Here is a 22,681-nt window from a genome sequence, read left to right as displayed (position 1 = left end):
TCAATCTTATGGAGTTGTGCACTGAATCCAAAACAGACAAACCTGCTGCAGCACATTCACCACCCTGCCACCCTGAAATGGTGTTTTTTTATTATTGTTATTTTTTAAAGGTGCAGTAAGTTGGAATTTTGTAATAAAAATGAACAACTTTTACAGATAATTTTTCTAACCACAAATCCATAATAGGACTTCTTTTATTTTTTATATCTGAAACCAGCAAAGGGCAGAAATTTGACACGCACAGCGTGAACCAGCAGGGCGCAGGGGGCTTTTTTCCTCATTCCATCCCCTCCTCTTTTCTCTCTCTCTCTCTCTCTCTCATACAGAGGGGTGGGGTGGATTTTAGATTGCTTCCACAGCCTTTGCTCGCTATAATCAGCTGTCTTGTTGCTGGTGTTTGACCCTGACGTGGTAGTGCACAGAGTCCCGGGGGATATCCGCGTCATAGTGAACAGGTCCGTGGAGCGCGTTATCATCGCACCATAGTGCCACGCGCGTCCTTGGTAGTCAAGCTCAAAGAAGCTGCGGTCACTGCAGACACCAACAGCAGCAGCAGTTCAACTGACACATAAACTCCCTCATAGGATGTCTGGGATCACTGGGAATTTGGATTGCGATGACTGTTTATCTCCCACACGTGTGGCCAACAGCACGGAGTTACATGTGCATTCCGGCGTGGATGAGGACGATGAACTTCTGAGATACATCTGGAGAGAGTACTTACACCCCAAACAGTATGAATGGGTTCTCATTGTGGCTTACATTATTGTCTTCTTCGTTTCACTCATTGGAAACTCACTTGGTAAGTTGTGTATTTCATATATTTCTCTTTGTGCTCATGCGTAACGAATGACACTTGAAACAACTTTTTTTTTTAAATTATTGGCACATGCCTACAAGTACAATAAAATGTTATTCCACATGAAAAAAAATGCACGTAGCGCAGCTTTTGCTTTGATGTTGAGTAATCGCAGCAGTGCATCTGCTGATGGACACGGATCAAGGACGATAAGTCACAGCGCGCCTCATACAGAGCAGCAAAGTGCGGCTGACAAACGAGGAAGAGATAAGTACTCCCACGGACGCATTTGAAGACACATCTCGATGAACAAAGCGCAAAGCCCCCTGTCTGGAGGATTATTCTTGGCATGTCTTAATACATATTAGTGATACAGCCCAAGAAAAATTATATGCTGGCAATATAACATTCTGCAAAAACACAACAAGTTGTTTTTTAAACCCTTTTCTTAAGAATGTACATTTTTCAGATAGGTGGCCATCCATATTGTACTACTAACACCACTTGTTTCACACTGCAGTGACACTTTAAGTTCATTTACTTTGTTCCCTCCTCTAATGAATCTTTGCTCTCACACACGCTGCTCCTGTTTCTCATTTGATAATGATACTAATGAGGTCAGTTTTATGACCTCAGGAGGACTCACAGTAACCACACTGCTGTTACTACAAAGTCTCTGTTGTCATTGTTACTCCATCAACCTGCTCATTTTCAGTTTATTCTTCTGTGTATGTTTGTGTTCATCTTATTCCCAGAGTCCTCCTCCTTTTATCACCTGAAGCTATTTTTATCCATTATTTGTTTTATAAAGAACAGGGGGTCCTGCATGGCAGAGCAGTGCACCATCACTCTCTGAGTGCAGATATATGCACTGCAGCTTGCAATGAAGACAAGGGAGACAATGCCGGAGGCGCCTGTGTCATAATATTTAGGCTGATCAATGATGTTATTACATTAAAAAATTACTCTTTTTAATGTATTTTTTTTAATAGAGAACATTTCATTACAAGATTCTAACAGTCATGTTATTTGTTCTCAATATTTCACCTTAGGAAAAATCCTCCAAAAATCACACCCAACCACCCAGCAGAGTGACTCATACCATTCAGAAACAGGACGAGCTGTTCAGACTCTGCAGATAATTTCAGAAAGCAACTTTTTTTCTCTACATGTATTGCCTTTGCTATACATCCTGCAGGTCTGTCTGAATGTGCGACTAAAAATAATATCAGCATGAAGAAGTTGTGATTGCAGCAATCAGACATCATCTATCACCAGCCCATTCCAACCCTGTACATTTAGACTTGTTCTTTACACTCAATGTACTTTCTAATAGCGTTTTTTTTTTTTCACCCCCAGTGTCTGATGGTGTGTTTCATCAGGTGGGCCCCATGTTTCAGACCCACATCTGGCAGGTTCTCATAATAATTGTCTCCTTTAGATGAAGCACAGTGGGGTTAAAAAAAAGGAAACAGCACAATGTAATCATCTCAGCTTCTCATGTCTTTGTGTCCCAGATTTCATTTTCCATTGATCCATTGATTGTCTCTACCCAGCTGTTAGCAGTTGAGCAGTCACTGAAAGAAAATCTGACTGGAAATAATTTACGACTACACGCAGAGATGCCCTCTTAGAGAAAATCTGTTCAGGCCATGGTTAAGCTGCCATTAGACCTTTTTATGGGTTGTATAGCAGAGAGTAAGGGGAGTGATTAGGCCTGAACACAACGCAACATTACAAGGAGTGAAGAAAGCTTCATAAATGCACAACAGTGGCACCAACATAATTACATCAGCACAAGTGGTTCTTGTGAAGAATTACAACAGGTAGTTCTGTATCTTTATGCTATTTGTACTTCTATAGTTCAGTATTTTTTTACATATTTATACTTTACTTAAATAAAATAATAGTTACTACTACACTTTTACTCCATTACATTTTGCAGCTGCTTTCTATACTTTCTACTTCACATTTATATTTGTCGTTACATTTTATAAATACAGTTTTGCCTCAATCTTCAAAGAAATAGGGATTGTGCTGCTATCTCTGGCAGGAAATGGATGGGACAGAAATCACACTTTATTATATGTCACTTTATGTTAAGCTTTTAATACGTCTTACCTTATCACCTTCCGATTCTTCATGTGAGGTGCTAAAATTGCAACACATAAAGAGAGCCAGAGAGTGGATTGAGGAAGATGGAAGCCTGTAGGTTTTTACCTCAGAGCATTTGTGCAGCTTGTTGTTGCTTCCTCCTCTTTTATTTGTTGATCTGATTGTTTGAAGTTCGCTTTTGACTGAAAGATGTTTGTTCAAACACCTACAAAGTATTTTCTGAAAGCACCTGTTCATTCCAAACGGTTTCCTCAGGTGAGCTCCTATAGAGTGTCACAATCCATTTGCCACATCATGTTAGTCACACTCTGTTTCTAGGATTAAGATTAGGAAAACCTTTATTTGTCCCACAATGGGAAAATTATGTATTCTAACTTCGAGACTTAATACAATTCAAATGGTGAGTCATATAAATTCATTCATTGACTACTGAGCCCCGTGTGGTTATTCAAGGAACTGCAGCTATTATGGGGTCTGCACTTCAAGGTGCAGGCAGGATATCAAAAGTCCCTCCAGGTATGTGCTTTGCCACCTCTGTTGCCCCCTGAAGGTATTTCGTAATATAATTCTTTTTTTAATTAAGTGCCACTTAAATGCTTATTTGCTACAGTTCCCATACCACCTGTTACCCTTCACCAAATATCAGCTGGTAGCACGTCAGTCAATGATGCATTTTTTGCAATGCAATTTTTTAGTAATGAGCTTCATTCATTTAATTATGGCCACAGTAAGAATACATCAAAGTGGCCTTTGAAGTAGGTGTAATATGTTGCTGTGGCACCCACCCACAGGCCACTAATGATGAGCACTCTTTTGCTGATGAACACACTAATTGTTTTCTTGATTGTGATGAGTTCATTACTTCCCCCCATTCAGGCTTATCACAATGTGTGTGTGTGTGCCAACATCTCAAACATGGCTTTTACATCATAACAATGAACCATCTGCACACATGTGCTAGAATGGTGACACATGTCTTAGGTTCAGACCTCCTTCTTGCACGATCCAGCTGCAGATTTTAACACTGAAGCAAAGCACGGTGTGCCTCCAGCTGGACTGTTTCTGGCCACCTGCTGTCTCACTTGCCTTTGACGTGGTTTTGTTTGCCATCCATCTCCCTCTCTGTCTGTCCAGCTTGCTCGATGGGAGGTGGTGTTACTTAACCACCGCTTGTTTCATAATTGGACTGTTAGCACATCAGTTAGCTGGGACTGCACGCCTGTTAGTTTGAAGCAGCTGGGGCTCAGACGGTAGAGTGGGTTGTCTGCTAGCTGCAGGGTTGGTAGTTTGATCCCAGGCTTCTCCACAGGTAGGTACAAGGAGGAACCTTTGTTTCTTTTACAGTGTCTGATCCACTTAGCTCACAAGGTAATAATAAATAAGTTTCACTCGACTCAGCGTGTATCTTAAAAAGCCAACAAAGACTGATCACATCATTTCTGGTGTTCCATTTCTTCCTCATTTGTTGTGCTGTTGTTCTTCCTGCTCCTGCTGGGCTGCTGGTGTTTCTTTAAAAGTAACTGGAAAAGAAAATTGTACACAGAGCTACATGCAGCTTGTGCACTGCTAAAATGTCCTTCTGCAAATTCCAGATGACGTTCTTCCAGATGCCAGAGCAGTGTATTGCATGTCATTGTGTGTAAAAGGAAGAATCAAGCCCACATCATTTAATTACCATTGTGTAGAGGTGGCTAACTTTTGAATTGTTATGGCAGACTTAGTGACTCACTGCAGAAGATCCACAGTTCCTCATGCGCCCACTTAAGGCTGCACAAAAGAGGAGTCAATCCCTATATACCCGCTTGATAAAATGCCCAGTGTTGCTACAGAAATAAACATGTTTGCCTGTCATAAATGCAAAAAACCACAACTTACTTTTTTGTCATTTTATTTTTTTAATTTACACTATTATATTTGATTTTGTCAAACACAGAAGCATACCTTTTTTGCATATGTAGGTGTGTCTTCATCACTAATAAATGCAGTTCTTCAATCAGCTGTATCAGCAGACCACTGTTAATTAGGACTTCACTCGAATCTGACCATCAACAGGCTGATGCCAGATTGATGAAGGTATTTTTTGAAAAATTACCCATAAATGAACTCAAATCAACACATTTGAATGTTAGCCTGATGAGCCTGATTCAGGCTCTTGTGAGGGGCATCGACAGTGGTAGAAAAAAGCAGACTTGTAAAGGTTTGCAGCATGGACGTATATTTGCAGTAACATCGTCAGAAGATGAAGCCTTTGATCTGTGACTATATTTGTATCAGAAATTGGCGTGTGTCTCTTTTTATTACCTTGGCAGAGTTTGTTTACACTGATTTGCTGCAAGATACATTGAAAGTCAAAATATTACGTCTCAAGAGCACAAAAATGTTGGTCCTACACTTGAAGATATAAATTAGATGAAAGATTCTGCACACAGCCAACTGCTGTGACTTCATGCAACAGAAGCAATTTATGATCTAACAGATTTCCTTATATCAGGCTTTGTCAGATCAAAATGTGCCTGAGGTTTTTTTTTGTTCAGCTCCCCTTAAGGTTTTTTTGTGATGTGCATTCTCCCCACTCTTTTTTAGGGGGATCTGAAGTGGGTCTGAAATTGCTTTAAGGTTGTATTTTTCTTAGTGGTTTGACATGATCTGAAAGAGTGCACCTGGATAGGACACTGCATTGAGAGGGACTTGACTGGACAGGTCAACAATAGACAGAGTGGATGTCTAGATGTGTAATAAGATTCGACCAGCAGATGTACTGAGCTCATCGTAGCTGCTGCATTAGCTGCTACAGAAAAACCTACCCAATAAACATACAGGTGACTTCTAGTCTACAACGGTACCTTTGTGTGCACGCTTTTGTATTGTCCAGTGTCCAATCTGCAGCTGCAACCATCTCACAAGTGAGATAATTGGTTGGCGGTCCTCCACTCTCATCACTTTGACCACAACCAAGGGTGCAAGGTGTCCTGTATTTCACATTCAAATCATAAATGCAGCAGTGTTGTCAGATTAATATTCTCAGCCTCTGTCAGATTAATTTGTTGACTACTCTCAGGGTTTGGTATTACACGAAAAAACTAATGAGCTGCTTCATTTCATCAGCTGTTCGTCTCTCACCTGACTGGTTACGTCCACTCATGACCCTGCAGGTGTGCTGTGTAGGGCAACCATTATAAAGTGACACTTCTCATTGTTCTGCCACTACAATAGTTATTTGCTGCTAGAGCTTGCACCACCAGCTCAGCCTCCTCTTCATTTGTAAAGGTTCTGTTCCCAGCTGTGTTCTTGTTGCTGATTATTTGAGTGCTGCTTCACAGAGGAGCTCCATCTCTACAGTGCATCGCCTCAAATAAATCCCTGTCTAACTAAAATAGAAATGTTCTGCTTTTCTGGTACTTACTTTGATACAATATAATGTTCATGGGCACATTTGAAGGATACCACACAACTTTTAAACTCATCTTAATAGTGGAAGTGCAGGGAGGAGAATTTGTTTTGAATCTGCATACAAGGCTCCACTTCAATCAGGAGAGGAGGTCACTGATAGCAGATAGATGGTGCTTCTATTAATCAGCTGACTGGAGCCATAATAAGACGAGAAACAAAGAGAAAGTAAAAGAAAGTATGAAAAGGAAGTGAGGTGAAAGCTAATAGAAGGAGAGGGAGGAGTAAGTGACCCAGGAAGGTGGCTACGGAAGTGAGAAATATAGAAGGTCTTCCCGAGTGAACCTTCACTAAGCTCCAGTTCACCTTGATTATGGAATATCTGAACTGACAGAAATCAGCAGGTAGAACGGTACACACTGCATCACCCCATTTAATTGATCTGTTACAGATTTTTTTATGTGCATGTCTGCAGCCAGTGTGAGCAAAGCGGGGGACATCAGTTCAGGAGCTGCCTCCTGAATAAATAAAAGACTGTGTCTTGGTTACATTCACACCTGTAGCTATAGGCGATCCAATTGGATCACTCACGATGCGTACTAATTCCAGATCTGAGCAGAGCTGTTAGTGCATGGCTATATCATACTGTAATTGTAGGTTTGCTGAGGGAATCAGTCACGTGTATGATTGTGGAATCATCCTCCATATGTGACAGCATCTGCCTTAGGTCGTGTATCATGTGTAAGAGAGATATTCATGTATATAAAAGAGAGAGAGAATATTTTCTAAACCCCTTAAATACTCCGAATGAGCCAATGAGATGTATTGATCTGCTTGTTGAAAGTTCATTTGTTGGATATAACAGTGCAGCAGCTTCTCATATTCAAAGCAATAAACTGACATGCACACAAACAGTTAAATTAACATGGCGGTGTCTTCTCTTCTCAGTCTGTACACGTCTTTTTTTACATAGTCCGGAAAACTACAGGACCACATATGCATTTTAATACAGGCCTCAGGCATGTATGCATTGACAGATCTGACAGAAATCAGTAAACATATGTAACTGATACAGAAAAAAACAGCCTGCACTGACAGTTAAATAGGCATATATGACCCAGGCTAACTTCCATCTCATTCATTCTTATTCGTTTGACGTGTTTGACGATCTAGCATCAAGGTGAAGTCAGACCAAAGTTCCTCACTCTCTATGCACAGAAGCAGAGCCGGAGGGATTTGGCTTCTGAATGTGAACTGAACCACTTAACTGTGTTTTAAAGTTCGCTCTCATTACGATGCAAAATTATGAGCCTCTCCAAGATTTTACTGGTTACGTGAGAAAAGTTTTCAGTCACCACCTCTGCACCATGTTTGGTCAAAGTTTGTATCACTGTGATGTTGCCTGGCTGTTTCTTTTACCTATATCCTTTCAATCTTTAATGTTTTGTGTGCTGGAGACTGTTTTTTCTGACACACTAGCATTCCACTATCTTTCTGAATATTCCTGATTTGGATATAATTGGGCTGCAAATGTTCATGTTATGTGAACATGAATACAAATGAAACCCCCACATTTCTAGTCAGATGGAGAAAACCACCTGCTCCCCCACATCATGAAAGATTTAGATATCAACAGGTTTTCATGAGACACCAAGCTTCCTCACATGGAGGGAGTTGGACAAAAGAATACTTCATACATCAGTGTAGATATAGTCCCTGTCCCTGATCCATTGTTGGTACAGAGATACTTATCCCTGGTGATAAGTACATCTCAGACTGTCCCTCTCTCCTGCTCCTGTCTGCGGTCTAAAGCCTGAGTACCAACCAAACACTAAAAGTTTCTGGTTCAGTTCTGTGTATGTGTAGAGGTTTGTGGAGAAGTGGAGAGGAGGATGTTGTCAAAAATCTTGTTCTTAATGTCCCAGGAGATCTTCCTGTGCAGTGGCCATCAAGTAATAGAACTCATCTCCTTTCATTTCATATATATATGTTTTAAATTCTAACACAATTGATTGAAATTCTAAGACCTTTTTTTGCTGCATGGTTTCACCTGCGAATGACCATGATATCATGGCTCATATGACACAGCGTTGCATAACAGGAGTGCAACAAGCCCCCCTTCCTCCCTGTTTCATATATGTGGGGACACCTGGGACCCACACTTATCCTAATTGGAACAAGCACATAAAAGTTAATTTAGCGTCAGTGATTGACAGCATGCCTTTAAACTGCTAGTGTTTACCATTAAACACATTAAACACTGATATGATGAGCTTTTGTCTTCATTGAATCTTGGGGCTCTTTCTGACTGTGCTTCACTTTCAGTTTGTTTTGCAGTGTGGAAAAACCGCCACATGCGCACCGTCACCAACTACTTCATCGTGAACCTCTCCTTTGCTGACATCCTGGTTACCATCATCTGCCTGCCCGCCAGTCTCGTGGTGGACATCACAGAGACGTGGTTCTTTGGAAACACTCTTTGCAAAGTTGTCCCCTATCTGCAGGTAAGAAATGAATTCTGACATCATGCTTTACCAAAATCGGATATTAGAATTTTTAACCCGATTAAAATCTGTTTGACTTTTAATACAAGCCAAGATATTGAGAATACTTCTATCATTTTTATGTTTTTTTTGTCTTCTGCTTTCTTCTGTTCATATCCCTCAGGTTTTACACTGTGTGAGACCTCTGATGTTATCTCAATGCTTCGGGCAAGTCATTTGACTTTCTGTACATAGAGTTGAAGAAGAAGATTTATTAGCCCCTTTATAAAGAGGAAATTCTTTTACAAATTTTGCCTTTATTCTGTTAATAGAGTGAGAAAACAAATGTTAACACAACATTCCAAAACAAACCACTCTGTGTCATTTTTATTCTGACAAATTGTTCCTCCAGATTTAGAGTTGTTCTTGGTCTGTAACTTTGTAGTCCATTCTTCTAGTCTTCTCTGACACTTCAGTTCCAGACATAGCTGAATCATTGTCAATCATTGTCTTTAGACGCATCTGTCACTTTCCAGGGTCTCAAAATTGTTTCGCTTCCTACCTCTGGCAGTCTTGTTCTGCACTGTTTTTCTTAACTTCTCAATAATACATCTCTCTTGCTGAGAATATACTGTGGTTAAGTGTCAAAATCCTCCATGTCCTCTTTGCTGGGAACTGGTTTACCACACAAATTTTCACACACAAGCCAAATTACCATTGAAGGTTTTCATGTATAGGTCGGCCTGATGGGAGGAGGGGTATGCCATGTTAATGATCATCTCTACAACTCCCACTGGATGTTCATTTTATTTTGGTAGCCGATGCATTTTTATGTCTTGAAGGTGTGAAATACCTAACAGGTGTGGAAACATTGCAAAAGTGTGTATCATTAGAAACCCAAACATGCTCTAACAACATGCTTTTTGCGTTTCCTAGTTAATAAGGAGCTACTAGATAGTATAGACACATACTTGGTGAGGCTGTAGGGTTACAGGAACTGTCAGTGAGCTCAATGAGATAATAATAATTGACTCTTGTGTTTTTGCCTAAAAATACACAATCACTAGACACGTGTATCCAGCAGCTGGTTCATGCTGGGTTTCCCTGTGTCTCCTGCGCTTGTATTCTGTTCAGCAGACCTTTTAACATCACCATCCTGAATACATCTCAAGGCTATTATCTCCTTCTCAACATGTCTGTCAATGCACTATTGATTATCTGTCAAGAAGGGCATTCAATCCTTTCTACCCACAGTGCACTGTTTATCTCCTGTCTTTATTTGGAGCTCCTAAATGGACCTTTAAATTGCTAAAGAAATGTGATTTAGTACGTGAATTTAATCTTTTAGCTGATCATCTCCAATATGGAGCGAAGCATTTATTTCTCACAGGAAATGACCCCCCACGACCCCCAGGTTTTGAACTTCCACATGAAATTGATGCAGCTGCTGTAAACTGAATGGACTCATTAAACTTCCAACCATCTGCAACACACTGGGAACACACTGGAACTGGGTGAGAGAGTTTCCTGTGCATTGACAGGTCAGATCTAATATTGGTTCCAATTTCACAGATCCATGATGAAAATCTTGGATTGCTGTTGCTCCGTCTGCCCTGTCAAAATAACTCAATCCTGCTAACCTGCACTCAGTCACTCACATCCACGACTTCACAGTTCAGGTGGATTACATATCATCACCATTAGGCCATTATCGCTCTGAAACATTTTGTGACCGACCTCCACTGAGGTGCAGGTGATGCTGAAGCCATTGTTTATGGAAGAACAGAGGTATTGATTCTGCTTGGAAATGGAAAGAAGATGGTGCTGCATTTAGACATAAATATTAAAGTGAAAGTGCTGCATACAAAAAGGTGTAGTAAAGTAAATATGTTGGTATAAAAATATGATCGTCAGCATTACCATGATGGGGTAATAATTATTGAGAGGCAGCTCTCTGGTTAGTGCTCCTCCACCTGTTTGGCTGAGGGCGCAGTAGATACATTGACTCACTATCAAATCTTATAGAACAAAAAGTGGTTTAAAACTGTACTTGTCTGATTTAACATGTTGCACAAGATCTTTTATTGCAGACAAAATAAAGGAAAATATATACATTATTTTTCTGTGGTCAGTTTCAAAAGGTTCAGTTTACCTGAGCTTTAGCACTGGTGGAAGTTGAGTTGTCCTTCTAATGCGTTTTCATCTTGTTTCCACAGACCATCTCTGTTTCTGTATCCGTCCTAACCCTGAGTTGCATTGCCCAGGACCGTTGGTATGCTATCTGCCACCCACTGATGTTCAAGAGTACGGGCAAGAGAGCCCGTAAAAGCATTGTTGTCATCTGGGTGGTGTCGTGCATCATCATGATCCCCCAGGCTATCGTGATGGAGTGCAGCAGCTTGCTGCCTGAACTTACAAACAAGACCAGCCTGTTCACAGTGTGCGATGAACACTGGGGAGGTTCGTTTCTACAAATCTTGCTCAAACATGTGAAAACATTCTACCAAATCTCTGTCTCATTGTCAAAAGCACAGGTTAAATGCAGACCAAACAGCTCTTAAACTTTTTAAAAGGCCAACTGCAGATAAGTACAACGCTCCAGAGAGTGTCATTCTGTGCTCTACTTGTCTCATGCCACTTGGCATTTGGTATTAAAATTTTGAGAGCTGAGCAGCCTTGTAAAGGTTCTTAGAGACGTAATAGTGACTGAGAGGACAAGACCGAGCAAACGGTCATCCAGACAGCTTTCAGTCTGTTTATAAATTGGTGTGTGTTTTTTGGAAGGGGGGTATATATCATATATCCAATATATGATCAGTGTGATCAGTGTGATTCCTGCTTGTTTCTGCTTTGTGACCGTTACCTTTTGCTCTTTCAACAGCTGCGATCTACCCAAAGGTGTACCACACCTGTTTCTTTATTGTCACCTACTTTGCTCCGTTATGTCTCATGGTCCTAGCCTACATTCAGATATGTCACAAGCTGTGGTGTCAGCAGGTGCGTATTCCTGGGATCTTACTAAGCCTGTGTGCATTGAAATCTCCTGGTGTGTCCTACAGTGTCTGATGTATGCACATATTTGATCAACAGATTCCTGGAAGCACATCAGTGTTGCAGAGGAAGTGGAGGTCCTTCCAGTGCTCAGCTCCAACTCCTGGGTTGGGAGGAGGGCCTGTGAGGGTTCGGACCAGCACAGTCTGTGCCGAGATCAAACAAGTCAGAGCACGACGCAAGACGGCTCGCATGCTGATGGTGGTGCTCTTTGTTTTCGCTCTGTGCTACCTGCCAATCAGCGTGCTCAATGTCATGAAAAGGTAATCTCTCTTCCAAAAAGATCAAAAGCCATTTAAAAAAAACGATAGAGGATATTAAATCCAGAGCTCACATTTTGCATTTCTGTCTCACCTTGCCAGTTTTATATTTAGCTGTGACTGCTATTGTATGTCAGAGGCTATGAAAAACTGAACAAGATTAAGATTAGGATTTATTTGTCCCACAGTGGGGAAATTAACTCTGTGATTGTTTACCTCCAGAGTGTTTGGGACGTTCAAGAACACAAACGACAGAGAGACAGTGTATGCATGGTTCACGTTCTCACACTGGCTCATATATGCCAACAGTGCAGCAAATCCTATCATCTACAATTTTCTCAGCGGTAAGTTTTTTAGCCTGGCTCATCTCCTAAACCAGGCTGCATTACTGCCCTCTAGTGGGCAGCTCCCCAACACCAATTTGAACTACATAGTATAAGACTAGATTTATATCAATCATTTTAAGAAGCCATTAAAGTTGGTGACCCTCATAATGACATCCCTCAGTAAAGGCAGTGCAGTATTTACCCTGCAAGGCAAATAGAAGATTTATACTCTCTCTGTGTGTGTGTGTGTGTGTGTGTGTTTCACCTGCTAGGGAAGTTCCGTGAGGAATTCAAATCAGCCTTCTCTTGCTATTGTTATGGGCGACGCCAAAATCGAACAAAGAGGACGAGGCCCAGAACGAGCACAGACAGCCGAAAGTCCTTATCGACGCAAGTTAACATGGACGTGTCACACATATCGGATCAGATGTAGATGTAGTGCAGTCTTATACCCCATGTGGGGAGTTCTCATGACCAGCGTAGGCTTTGAAGGACACAGTAAAACATTTAATAAGAAATTCAACAGACTGTTGAATAAAAAAACATTTTCATTTATGGTTCTATGTCCCTTTACCAGGACGCTAAAGAAATGTGAGCTTTTTGCAATTACTTGAAAATTACAGAACTAATTATAAAAGACACAGAATGAATGTTTCTAGTCTAATGTGTATCTAAAGTGACATGGTTTTGACTTTTATTTATTTGTTTGTTTAGTTGCCAGAATCAGCATGGCAGATATAATAATATATTGAAAAGTGATTAATGATTTTTTGTTGTATTTTTTTTAAAAACAACAACACTGCTATTGTTATACAGAGAAAATGTTTCATCACCCATATGTTCATGGTCATCAGTGTATGATTATGTAATTAATGCTGGGTCAAATCAACATGTCGAATCTTCACCGTGACTTCTGTGGGAATGCATCCTTACAGACCTCCTGAGGGGACTTCAGGCGAGTTTGCAGTGAACAACGTCAGTATCATGTTGTTGCTGTCTGAAGAATGTATTAAGTTTTAAACATCATGAATCCTTTGTTCTCAAGAATGGTTAAATTTTTCAGCACCGGGTAGAAGAAATGTAAAAAGTTAAAAGTAAATCACCTTTACTGAGTCAAAAAGACTCCAAATATTTTTATACTAAAGTCAAGAAAAACGTGCTTAATAATTATATTAATGTTAGAATATGAAACTTTAAATATTCAATAAAAAAATTTGAACAGGCTACTTTAATTTAGCATCTAGTTGAGACAATTCCACCTCTTACAGGAATGACGTGTGAATACATTCACACAGTAAGAGGTCAAAGGCCTCATTTAAGTGATAATGAGGCCTTTTAATGAGGTTTTAAAGGCTGCATCATTTACAGATTACACTTACAGATTTACACTTTCCACAGTACCAGTTCTGATCATAAATCATATACTGACAACATTTCTTATGGATGTATTTAACAATAACATTAGTGTGAAGGGTGAACTCATCACATCCTTCATGCAGCTGATGTGCAGTCTGTGCTCTTTAGATAAATGTTGGTAGTATGGTAAGACAGAAATAACGTCAATGCCACCTTTAGTTTTGTACTAGTCATTATTTTTTTCTCTGACATATGTAAATATGATGTCACGTTTTGAATGTATTAAAAAAAGAAACCTGCAGCTCTTTAACCTGCACCTGCTCACAGCTGGCAAAAAGTTACACTCGTGACCCTGAAACAGTGGCACGCACGCACAATTTTTACTTTCTTTTTCTTTTCACAGAAACTCTTTCATTAACAAGTTGACTCCACGGAGCACACGGCACTCATGCTGACAAAAATCAGGCCCAAAACGGTGAGCGAGAGAGCGAACAATAAGTTGCTCCTCCACACTGTGCAGAATTAAAAAGCAAAACAAGCTTTCTGCCAGGAGACCCTTTCATCGAATCACTTATGACAGATGGATGGAGCATAATCAACCTGCTCCAATGCACTCGCTCACGTGGGAAATGGTGTTCAACGCAAACTCGGGGGGGGGGGGGGGGGGGGGGGGGGGGGGGGGGGCATGCAAAGTGTGCAGCGCTCATGAAATAAATCTAATGAATATGAATCTGAATATGAATATGAAAAAAAGATGAAGTTAATCAGGTTAATCAAATAAATAAGACGGCAGAATGAAACAATGAATACTGTAATGTCATATGATGTCAGTGAGGATGGGAGAAGGATGCTCAACAGGGCAGCTTGATTTCTGATCAGGGGCTCCTGATTGTAATTGGAGGAACATCATGAAATGTTTTGTTTGGGGCATTGTTGGATGGGAAGAGATGTGCAACATATTCATTCTGATCAATATTTTCTACCCTCGAGATGACTGAATTCAGACAGCAACAGTTTATAAAACCGACTCTTTATACAAAGCTCTTGTTTAAACTTTGCATTATTTCTGTGATGTGATCCTTTGTGACCTCATATTTTTCTACACCTTATTTATTTTTATGTACTTGGTGTTACTGTGCAACACTTTGATCAGTATTTGCTGGTTTTTAATGTGCTTGATGAATAAATTTGACTGTGTGTATTTTCCCTGCAAGAGTCAATCAGTTTTGACTGACAAGTTAGCCTCTGTGTAGTTGCTGTTTATTTTTATATACCTATTTATTTAACACTTTGTTTACATTACATTTCATTGATTGTGAAACTGAAGTTTTAGACTTTAACTTTATCACACCATCCACATCAGTTATGTTGACAGAGATTGACAGTTGACATATAGTGTAACTTATGTCCAGGCTACAGTACAACACGTCCTCACATAAAATCCCATATTTGGTCAATTATGTTAACAGAACATATGATCATAGTCCCTAATGTCATCTGAAAACAGGAATGATACAGCATTCTCAGTAAAGGCTTCCACTCAGAAGTCAGAGGTTCATGTCCTCTGACGCCACGAGCTGTTTAGTTTTCACGAGTAGAGTTGAGGAAGGCAGGCGATCGCGGTTGCAGGAAACTCGCACTGTGGTACAGCAACTGCCTGTCACTCAAAGTGGTAATGCCCATGATTTATGCATAATTTTAAGTCTGAATATAATTACAATGGGTAATCATCCCTGTACAATTGACACTAGAAGGGAACTTGTCATTTGAGACCAGGATTGGTTTTTGTACCAGGCTGTAAACGTGTTTATTTCTGCTGTGAAGTTGGCCATTTGAATATGGAAGTCTATGTCTAGTCTAAGAAATGACTCGTTTTTTGGAGCCAGCCTCCAGCTTCCAGTCTGAGCCCCAGAGGCTGCCGCTTGGTGATTTCTGACTATTCAGAATACAAAAACAAATGAGTGCGTATTATTTTTCATAGATATTGCTGCTTTTGTGTTGCATTATCAGTTCAGCATGCAGAAGCAAGTGGAAAAATCTTGTAATTGGATTTTAAAACCGAGACAAAGAATGCTGATGATTGTTTTTTGGGCAGACTGACACTCAGTCACGTCTTCAGTTTGATGTTTTAGATTGCCTCATTAGTTCCTTGGTTTCATGTTTCTCTTCTAAAGAAACTTAAAATTGCATTGATTTAATGTCAGTTCATTCCTCACAGTGTGTGTTTGTGTGTGTGTGTGTGTGTGTGTGTGTGTAGTCCTGCACATCTTTTATCAGTGAAGCAGGCAGTGTTTAAACTTTTGCTTTCTTATCTTTGGGGCCAGGGTTTTGAAGCTTATACCACCAAACAGTAGCAGCTAGGAAAGCTGCTGTTAGGTAAGGACCAAAGATTAAAAAAGAAGAAGTATAAAAAAAACAACTGCAGCTGTTAAATCAGGAAAAATGCTAAAGCTCTTGTTCTCTCTTATCAACTGTAAGAGAGGTTTCAAATATCCAAGCGGTGTCTTCTATTTTTAGGCCTATGTAAATCTAAAAAAACATCAGTAAAAAAGGAAGCAGAAATTACCTGAACAGCTGGTTCTTTACCCAAAAATGGACTGAAAAAATGAAAAGCCCATCTTCACCTAGAAAATGACCTGCTTGCCTTGTATTGTGTGTTTGATGTTGCAGTTTTAATACATGATCCCTTTTTTGTAGTCTAACAATCAATGACTGAAAGTAAAATGAATGATTAAATGGCCATTGACCAATGTGTGTTGTTACTGATAGTTCTTGCTTCATCACTACACTCAGCCTGTGGGACTTACAGGTAAATAATTCATCCTTTAAATCAGCAGAACAGAAGTCATAAACCTAAAATCCACTTTGATTACGTCACTTCACAATTTGTCTGAAAAAGCTGGCTGGAATCACCAAAACATTCAGGACAAAATGTTTTTTTTTTTTTGGTTTTTGTTGTGTCGCTTTGATTGCATTATCGCCTGTGCTGGGAAACAGCCTTCAGTAAATGAGTTACATCCTGTTGACTGTGGGTGGTGTGTCCCAGCTGAGGTGCTCCATGACACAAGCGCAGAGACGGCACAGGTGCAGCAGCAGAGCTTCAGCTGTCCAGCCACAGCTTTACATAAACAGCTATCATGCAACTGATACATCTGGAAGTCATACTTGGTGAGTCAGACATCATGATGTTTTTAACAGAGAAAAAAAAGATCTTTTTAAAAACTTTTCTGTGTGACAAAAACAAAAATGCAATATTGGTGTGTATTTCAGGGACTGTTATCACTCAGATATCCAGCATTAGCGTCTCATCCTCGGCTTCTGACTGTTTGGAAGCGGTGAATACCTGCATGTCAGATTTATGCAAGACTGAACAGGCACTTAACAGCGGCATCTGTGGTGGTAACAATGACTCTTTGTCAGTTTATGATTTTCATTTTCTGGCATTATTATTCTTACTATTCTTATAACAGTACCTGTGTAAAAGCAGGCTACATGTCCTCGGGCAACTGTAATTTGATTGCATGGCTTAAATGTAATAAGTGGCGACAGCCTGGAGGAAAGTGTGCAACAAAATTAAATGGAGATAATAAATAGGCCTTTTGCTCCTTTATATATTCAATGTGTCTTCATATATCAGGCATCATGATGGAGAGCAGCAGGCACATAGGAAACACCTGTTGCATAAACAAAGAGTGCTGCCTCGCTTATGGAAAATCCAGTTTTTCTGCCTCCCTGTTTTGTTTGTGTTATTCAAGATGAAGGGTGCCAAATAAAAGGCTCAGAGGTCTGTAACATGACCATCCACACTGCACTGGACCGATTTCCCTCTCTGCAGGGTTGTGTGTGTGCCTGGGAGGAGGAGCTCTGTGGCTCCATACAAGAGCTCGCCACACAATGTCTCCAAAAGCCAGGTGCAGTATTCTCACAAGTGTGGGAGATAAGCATTTATAGGTGAAATTACTGTTTTGTTTACCAAAGGCTTTGAGGACTACTGTGCAGCAGATTGTGTGTCATCAGTTGTTGAGTATTTGTTGAGTAAGAGCTGATCATATTTTCCATTATTTGAACAGCAGTTCAGCAGAAGAGGAGCACATTGATGGACTGGCAGTCAAGCACTTTAACAGACTATGGTAATTATGTTTAATTTAATTGTGGTCATTTTGAATGACTGATAATGAGGATTTAACAGGATAGTTTTGCATTCTTACAACACATTTGCTCCTTCTCTTTTTAAGAGGGTGCTGGATCCTGCTCGGACCAAATTAGAGTTTGTGTCAATGATGCAATTTGTAACAGGCTCTTAGCACCCGTCCTTCAGGCTTGTATGCCAGAGCAGTGTGACAGTGAGCGCTGTCAGCGGGTCACTCAGCACTTCTATGGCAGCATGCCACAAAATATGGCAGAGATGCTGGTCATGTGTGAGTGCGAGGCCTCAGATCAGAGCTGTCTGCAGATGAAGACTGGTCTGCAGAGTGGCACATGTGGAGACGAGACCTGGATCTGCCAGGAAGCTATCAACCGGTGTGTTAAGGAGAGTAACTGCAGGTATGTTTGGAGGGATACCTTTAAAATGTTCTTTATCTTACTGCAGATTATACAGTGAGAGGATTATTCCAACAGGGTCTCACATTATCTGTAATCTGTAATGGTGACATTTGTCATTTTTCACAGCACCAGATTTGAATGAAAACTGGTAAACAAGGTGAATATGAAAGAATTAAGAATGAAAAGGGTGGAAACTATAAATAACAGTAATGTTGATTTGAAATGCTGCAGAGGAAGCTGGTCCACCTACCAAAGTTCTCAAATAGTTCTTAAAAATGTTTCAACTCTATAATTACAAAAATATATGCATGTTGTAAAACTGCTGGTCTTCACCAGCACCAACTTGCAATTGAAGAACTTCAAGTAGCAGACTTTAAAAAACTGCCTCCGGTATTAGAGGAAGGAAAAGTTACAGTGAACAGAAAAAAAATTATTTGCTTGTGGAAGTTCATTCTTTATCTCAGGATTATTATAAAATTCACCAGCAGGGACCTCACCACCAAATGAGATGCAAATGAATTGTTTACTGGAGATGAAGTATATAAGTAGCATCTGGAATGATGGGAAATGCCAGAGGGAACTATGTGCCTGGCAGCAACATTGATTTTGGTAAGCAGGCAAGAAAAAAGGGAACACAGTGTCTTGAGCATTGACCGTTCATGCAGCAGGAAGGGAAGAAAGGGCTGAAGATGCAATTCATTTAACAACCAGATGTGTGTGTGTGTTAGAAAAGTAACTCACAACAGGAAGACCAACAATGTGTGGGTCTGATGGTGAGAGTGTTAGAATCAATGCAATCAATGACCTGTGACCATTAATTCAGTAGGGAGTAGGGAGCAATGATGAAGACGGAAGGTTTTATGTAAGGTTAAACATAGCTTGAACAGGCACCGATGTCAACATGTCAATCATCAGAAAACATTTTTCCTGGACAGTGATACAGGGAGTGTTACATAAAATGAGTGTATTGACGAAGGAACTTTCAGCCCACTGCCAGAGGAGAAGGCCAGTGAATTGACAGAGTGGGTTAGTGTTGACCTCGAGCATGAACTGGAATGGAGGTATATGATTTGTTATCTATAGGTGGACAGTGAGTAATGCTTAAGATAAGGCAGTCCATGTGTTCAGGGAGCCCAATTCAAGGTAAGAGGTGCAGAGAGTGGAAGATTATCACATCACCACATTCTGAATTGTCCACTTATCTATAAATCTATACTGTATTACATGTGCCATTAGGTAGAATCCTGGTAAAATACTGTTGATTAGTTCAGTGTTTTTCACACACTATGTTTTCTGTTGATTTACCAGGCACCTTTTAAAAACGTTCCAAGTCAAATGCTGGAGCTCTGAAGACGTACAGTGCAGCGACAGCAGCCTCCAAACAGATGAAGGTTTCACCCTGATGGATCCAATCCTCATCCGTGGCACAGATGCTGAATGTAAATTAGCCTTCTTGGCTACTTTAGGCACAGTCCTCCACCATCCTTGTACCTGCACAGGAGTGTATGCTGATGATCTACGAACATGCAGCAGGATTCATGATGTACTTCATAACAGATCGCACTTCAGTGAGTGAACTTTGGAGACAGACACGTACAGTATGTGACAACATTAGATCATTTGAAATATTATTATTTAAAATCTCATTTCAGTGACATCTTGGAAAAGCAGCAGTGGACCTTCTAAAGCTTCTGAAATCAGTGAATCTCAGCATGTCTCCACAGGGCCACGAGGTAAATGTAATATTTGTACAATGAGTGTTATGATGCAAATAGTTTCATTCATATAATTGAACTTTGGTGTTTTCAGAGTACCTGCTGTATACTTTTGCTGCGGTGCTACTGGTTGGAGTTGTTATATTAATGCCTCTGGCTGTTGTCAGCAAAATATGGTAAGTACGTCAACGAAATATATTTGAAGTCCTATTGATTATTTTATGATATTTCAGCATGTGTTCTTCTTTTGCTTTTATTACTTTTTGTCTTGCAGGATGCTGAGAAGGAGTGATAGGACCAAATTTCATCAGCTTCAGAAAAGCAATTGTGTTGTTATTCACTGATCATAAATTTTAAAATATGTTTAACTTAATGAATTATTTAACATGTTCTTCCTTTTTACAGTTTATCTAAAAACATTTAATTAAAAACACTTGCTTAAATGGTTCTAGGTATGATCTGGTTAACATTTTGAGCACTATAGTATTAAATTAAATGCAAATCATGCAAGAGAGCCAGTACAATAATTTTAATCATTCAAAGGTAAAATAAAACAGCCATAAATATTCATGAAGTCAGTCTAATATGTGGCGTGTTGTCAGAGTTAATCAGTCTCTAAACCATTGGCAGTTGTGGTTAAATAACCTTAGAAAGAAGCCACAACCTGACAAAGTGCCAAACAAACAGCCCCACGTTTCCATGTTTGGATGTGCTTGGAAGATTTTGGGTGCTGAGTATATACTGCCTGAAAATTCTGAGAGTATGATTTGAAGCTTTCCTAGACATGAAGCTGTTAATGATCTTTCCTTGACTGAGAAACATTTAGAAACATCACATGTCAACTGTGTGATGTAATCAGTCAGCTGAACAGTAATTTATGTATCAGTATATGTGTGCATGCAGCTGGCAGTTTGGTGGGATGTCTCCAGAGATACTCTGTCACTGACACGGAAAAACGCTCATATAATTCCAGCAGTGGATCATTACTCAATCATAATTTGTAGCATTATCCGTGACAGATAGCTAATGATTTAACTGACATGTATGTAAATGATCTTTGCCATTGTTTGACCTTATACATACTACATATATACACTTGTGTTTTAATTGGTGGCAGATGATTGATGATTTGGACATCTGGGCTCAATGCGGGCTGAACCGTGTGTTGTGGTTTGACAGTTTTCTGACCTGTGCTGCTTGTTTTGGGGGCGTCGTGTTGCAGTATATATTATATTATATACATATAAATATATGTAGTGCCTGATTCTTTGCACAATACTGTACATCATACATTTCCTAAAGCTGGGAGTGATGTAGTCTGATGTGTCCGGTTGGTCTTTTCTTGTGTCTTCATGTTTCCTGCCTAAGATGAAGCAAGTGCAAAAAAACCTGTTGTGACAAGAACATCTGAGAATTTTTGAATTGTGTCTTTCACTATCAGTTCAGCTATATATCATTCACGCTGAGTTGCACCATCAGTCTTTTTTAGAAAAACACCTGTGACACATGTGAGGTTGCTGTATGATAGCAGCAGCTGTTACCTTACTGCTTTATTCCACTGTATCTGATAATGATCGTCACTCTCGACACCTTGACATCCCACACTTTCATTAAAAAAAATCATTTCCTGAGGTGACATGCTTTGTTTTACTCCACTCAAGGAGTTTTCAAATGAAAGACTCCAGTGTGTCCATTTAAAAGTATGTTTACACAACGTCAGACCTAGAGATGAGCAGTGACAGCTGCTCTTTGCTGTGCTGAAGAAGCCACACATAAAGGCCAAGCTGTAACTGAAAGAGTGATGCAAACTGTATTACAAAAGAAAGCAAAGAGACTAACGGTAGCCTTCGCTCAGACGGTGTGATAAAGACAAAATACAATTGATCTAGCAAAGATGTGACTAACACGACCTTGTTGGGAATCTTCCTTTCTTTCAGCACTGTTATGAAAGCTATGCAACTGAGCTATGTATAAAATGTGAGCAAGTGTAATACAGTTTAAATATGCTGCTCAAAAAATAAAGGGAACACTAAAATACTGCATCCTAGATCTTAATGAATGAAATATTCAAGTTGAATTCATAACATAGTGGAATATCAGAACAAAATAACATAAAAATGAACAATGTGAATCAACATTATTATCCCATGGAGGTCTAGATTTGGAACCATACTCAAAATAAAAGTGGAAAAATACATTACAGGCTGATCCAACTTGAGTGGAAATTCAAGACAAGTCAAAATGAGGCTCAGTAGTGTGTGTGGCCTCCACGTGCCTGTATGACACCTGGGCATGCTCCTAAGGGGTCTCCTCCCAGACCTGGATTAAAGCATCAGTCAACTCCTGGACTGTCTGTACTCCTGGTGTACTGGCCTGTCTTCTGGTGTCTCCTCCATGCTCTGGACACTGTGCTGACAGACACAGCAAACCTTCTTGCCACAGTTCTCACTGATGTGCCATCCTGAATGAGCTGCACAACCTGAGCAGCTTCTGTGGGTGGTAGACATCGCCTCATGCTACCTCTAGGGGTGAGAGCACTGACAGGATGAGAGAAATGGTCTGTGGTCAGCCCCTGCAGAACCTCTCCTTTATAGGGGTTGTCTTGATAATTGCCTCTCATTCCCACCTGTTGTCTGTTCCATTG

General features: G+C 40.1%; 2 protein-coding genes across 3 annotated transcripts; both read left to right on the top strand.

Moving 5' to 3' along the window:
* Positions 1–585: 585 nt before the first annotated feature.
* hcrtr2 (hypocretin (orexin) receptor 2) lies at positions 586–12,854 on the top strand. The gene is made up of 7 exons (XM_028423850.1): positions 586–802; positions 8,627–8,805; positions 11,001–11,244; positions 11,666–11,781; positions 11,875–12,098; positions 12,318–12,439; positions 12,694–12,854. Exons 1-7 carry the CDS (start codon positions 586–588, stop codon positions 12,852–12,854), a joined length of 1,263 nt encoding a protein of 420 aa, XP_028279651.1.
* Positions 12,855–16,850: 3,996 nt separating this feature from the next.
* On the top strand, positions 16,851–21,634 carry gfral (GDNF family receptor alpha like). 2 transcript variants are annotated; one of them, XM_028423848.1, is made up of 9 exons: positions 16,851–16,945; positions 17,048–17,176; positions 17,533–17,688; positions 17,851–17,907; positions 18,013–18,322; positions 19,631–19,890; positions 19,975–20,055; positions 20,132–20,213; positions 20,312–21,634. In XM_028423848.1, the coding sequence occupies exons 1-9, from the start codon at positions 16,915–16,917 to the stop codon at positions 20,379–20,381; spliced, it is 1,176 nt and encodes a 391-aa protein (XP_028279649.1). In that variant the 5' UTR covers positions 16,851–16,914; the 3' UTR covers positions 20,382–21,634. The 2 variants fall into 2 exon arrangements, with proteins under 2 accessions (XP_028279649.1, XP_028279648.1); XM_028423847.1 differs by having other exon boundaries at positions 17,848–17,907.
* The last annotated feature ends 1,047 nt before the right edge of the window (positions 21,635–22,681 follow it).

This window comes from Parambassis ranga, chromosome 15, assembly GCF_900634625.1.
Source record: "Parambassis ranga chromosome 15, fParRan2.1, whole genome shotgun sequence".
NCBI lineage: Eukaryota > Metazoa > Chordata > Actinopteri > Ambassidae > Parambassis > Parambassis ranga.
This window is presented reverse-complemented; position numbering and strand designations above follow the sequence as displayed.

Coding starts and splice junctions, on each gene's coding strand:
- hcrtr2 (XM_028423850.1), top strand. CDS start 586: ATGTCTGGGATCACTGGGAATTTGGATTGCGATGACTGTTTATCTCCC. Junction 8,806..11,000: donor AAGTTGTCCCCTATCTGCAG/GTAAGAAATGAA, acceptor TTGTTTCCACAG/ACCATCTCTGTTTCTGTATC. Junction 11,245..11,665: donor GTGCGATGAACACTGGGGAG/GTTCGTTTCTAC, acceptor CTCTTTCAACAG/CTGCGATCTACCCAAAGGTG.
- gfral (XM_028423847.1), top strand. CDS start 16,915: ATGCAACTGATACATCTGGAAGTCATACTTG. Junction 17,177..17,532: donor TAACAGCGGCATCTGTGGTG/GTAACAATGACT, acceptor GTGTTATTCAAG/ATGAAGGGTGCCAAATAAAA. Junction 17,908..18,012: donor AAGCACTTTAACAGACTATG/GTAATTATGTTT, acceptor TCTCTTTTTAAG/AGGGTGCTGGATCCTGCTCG.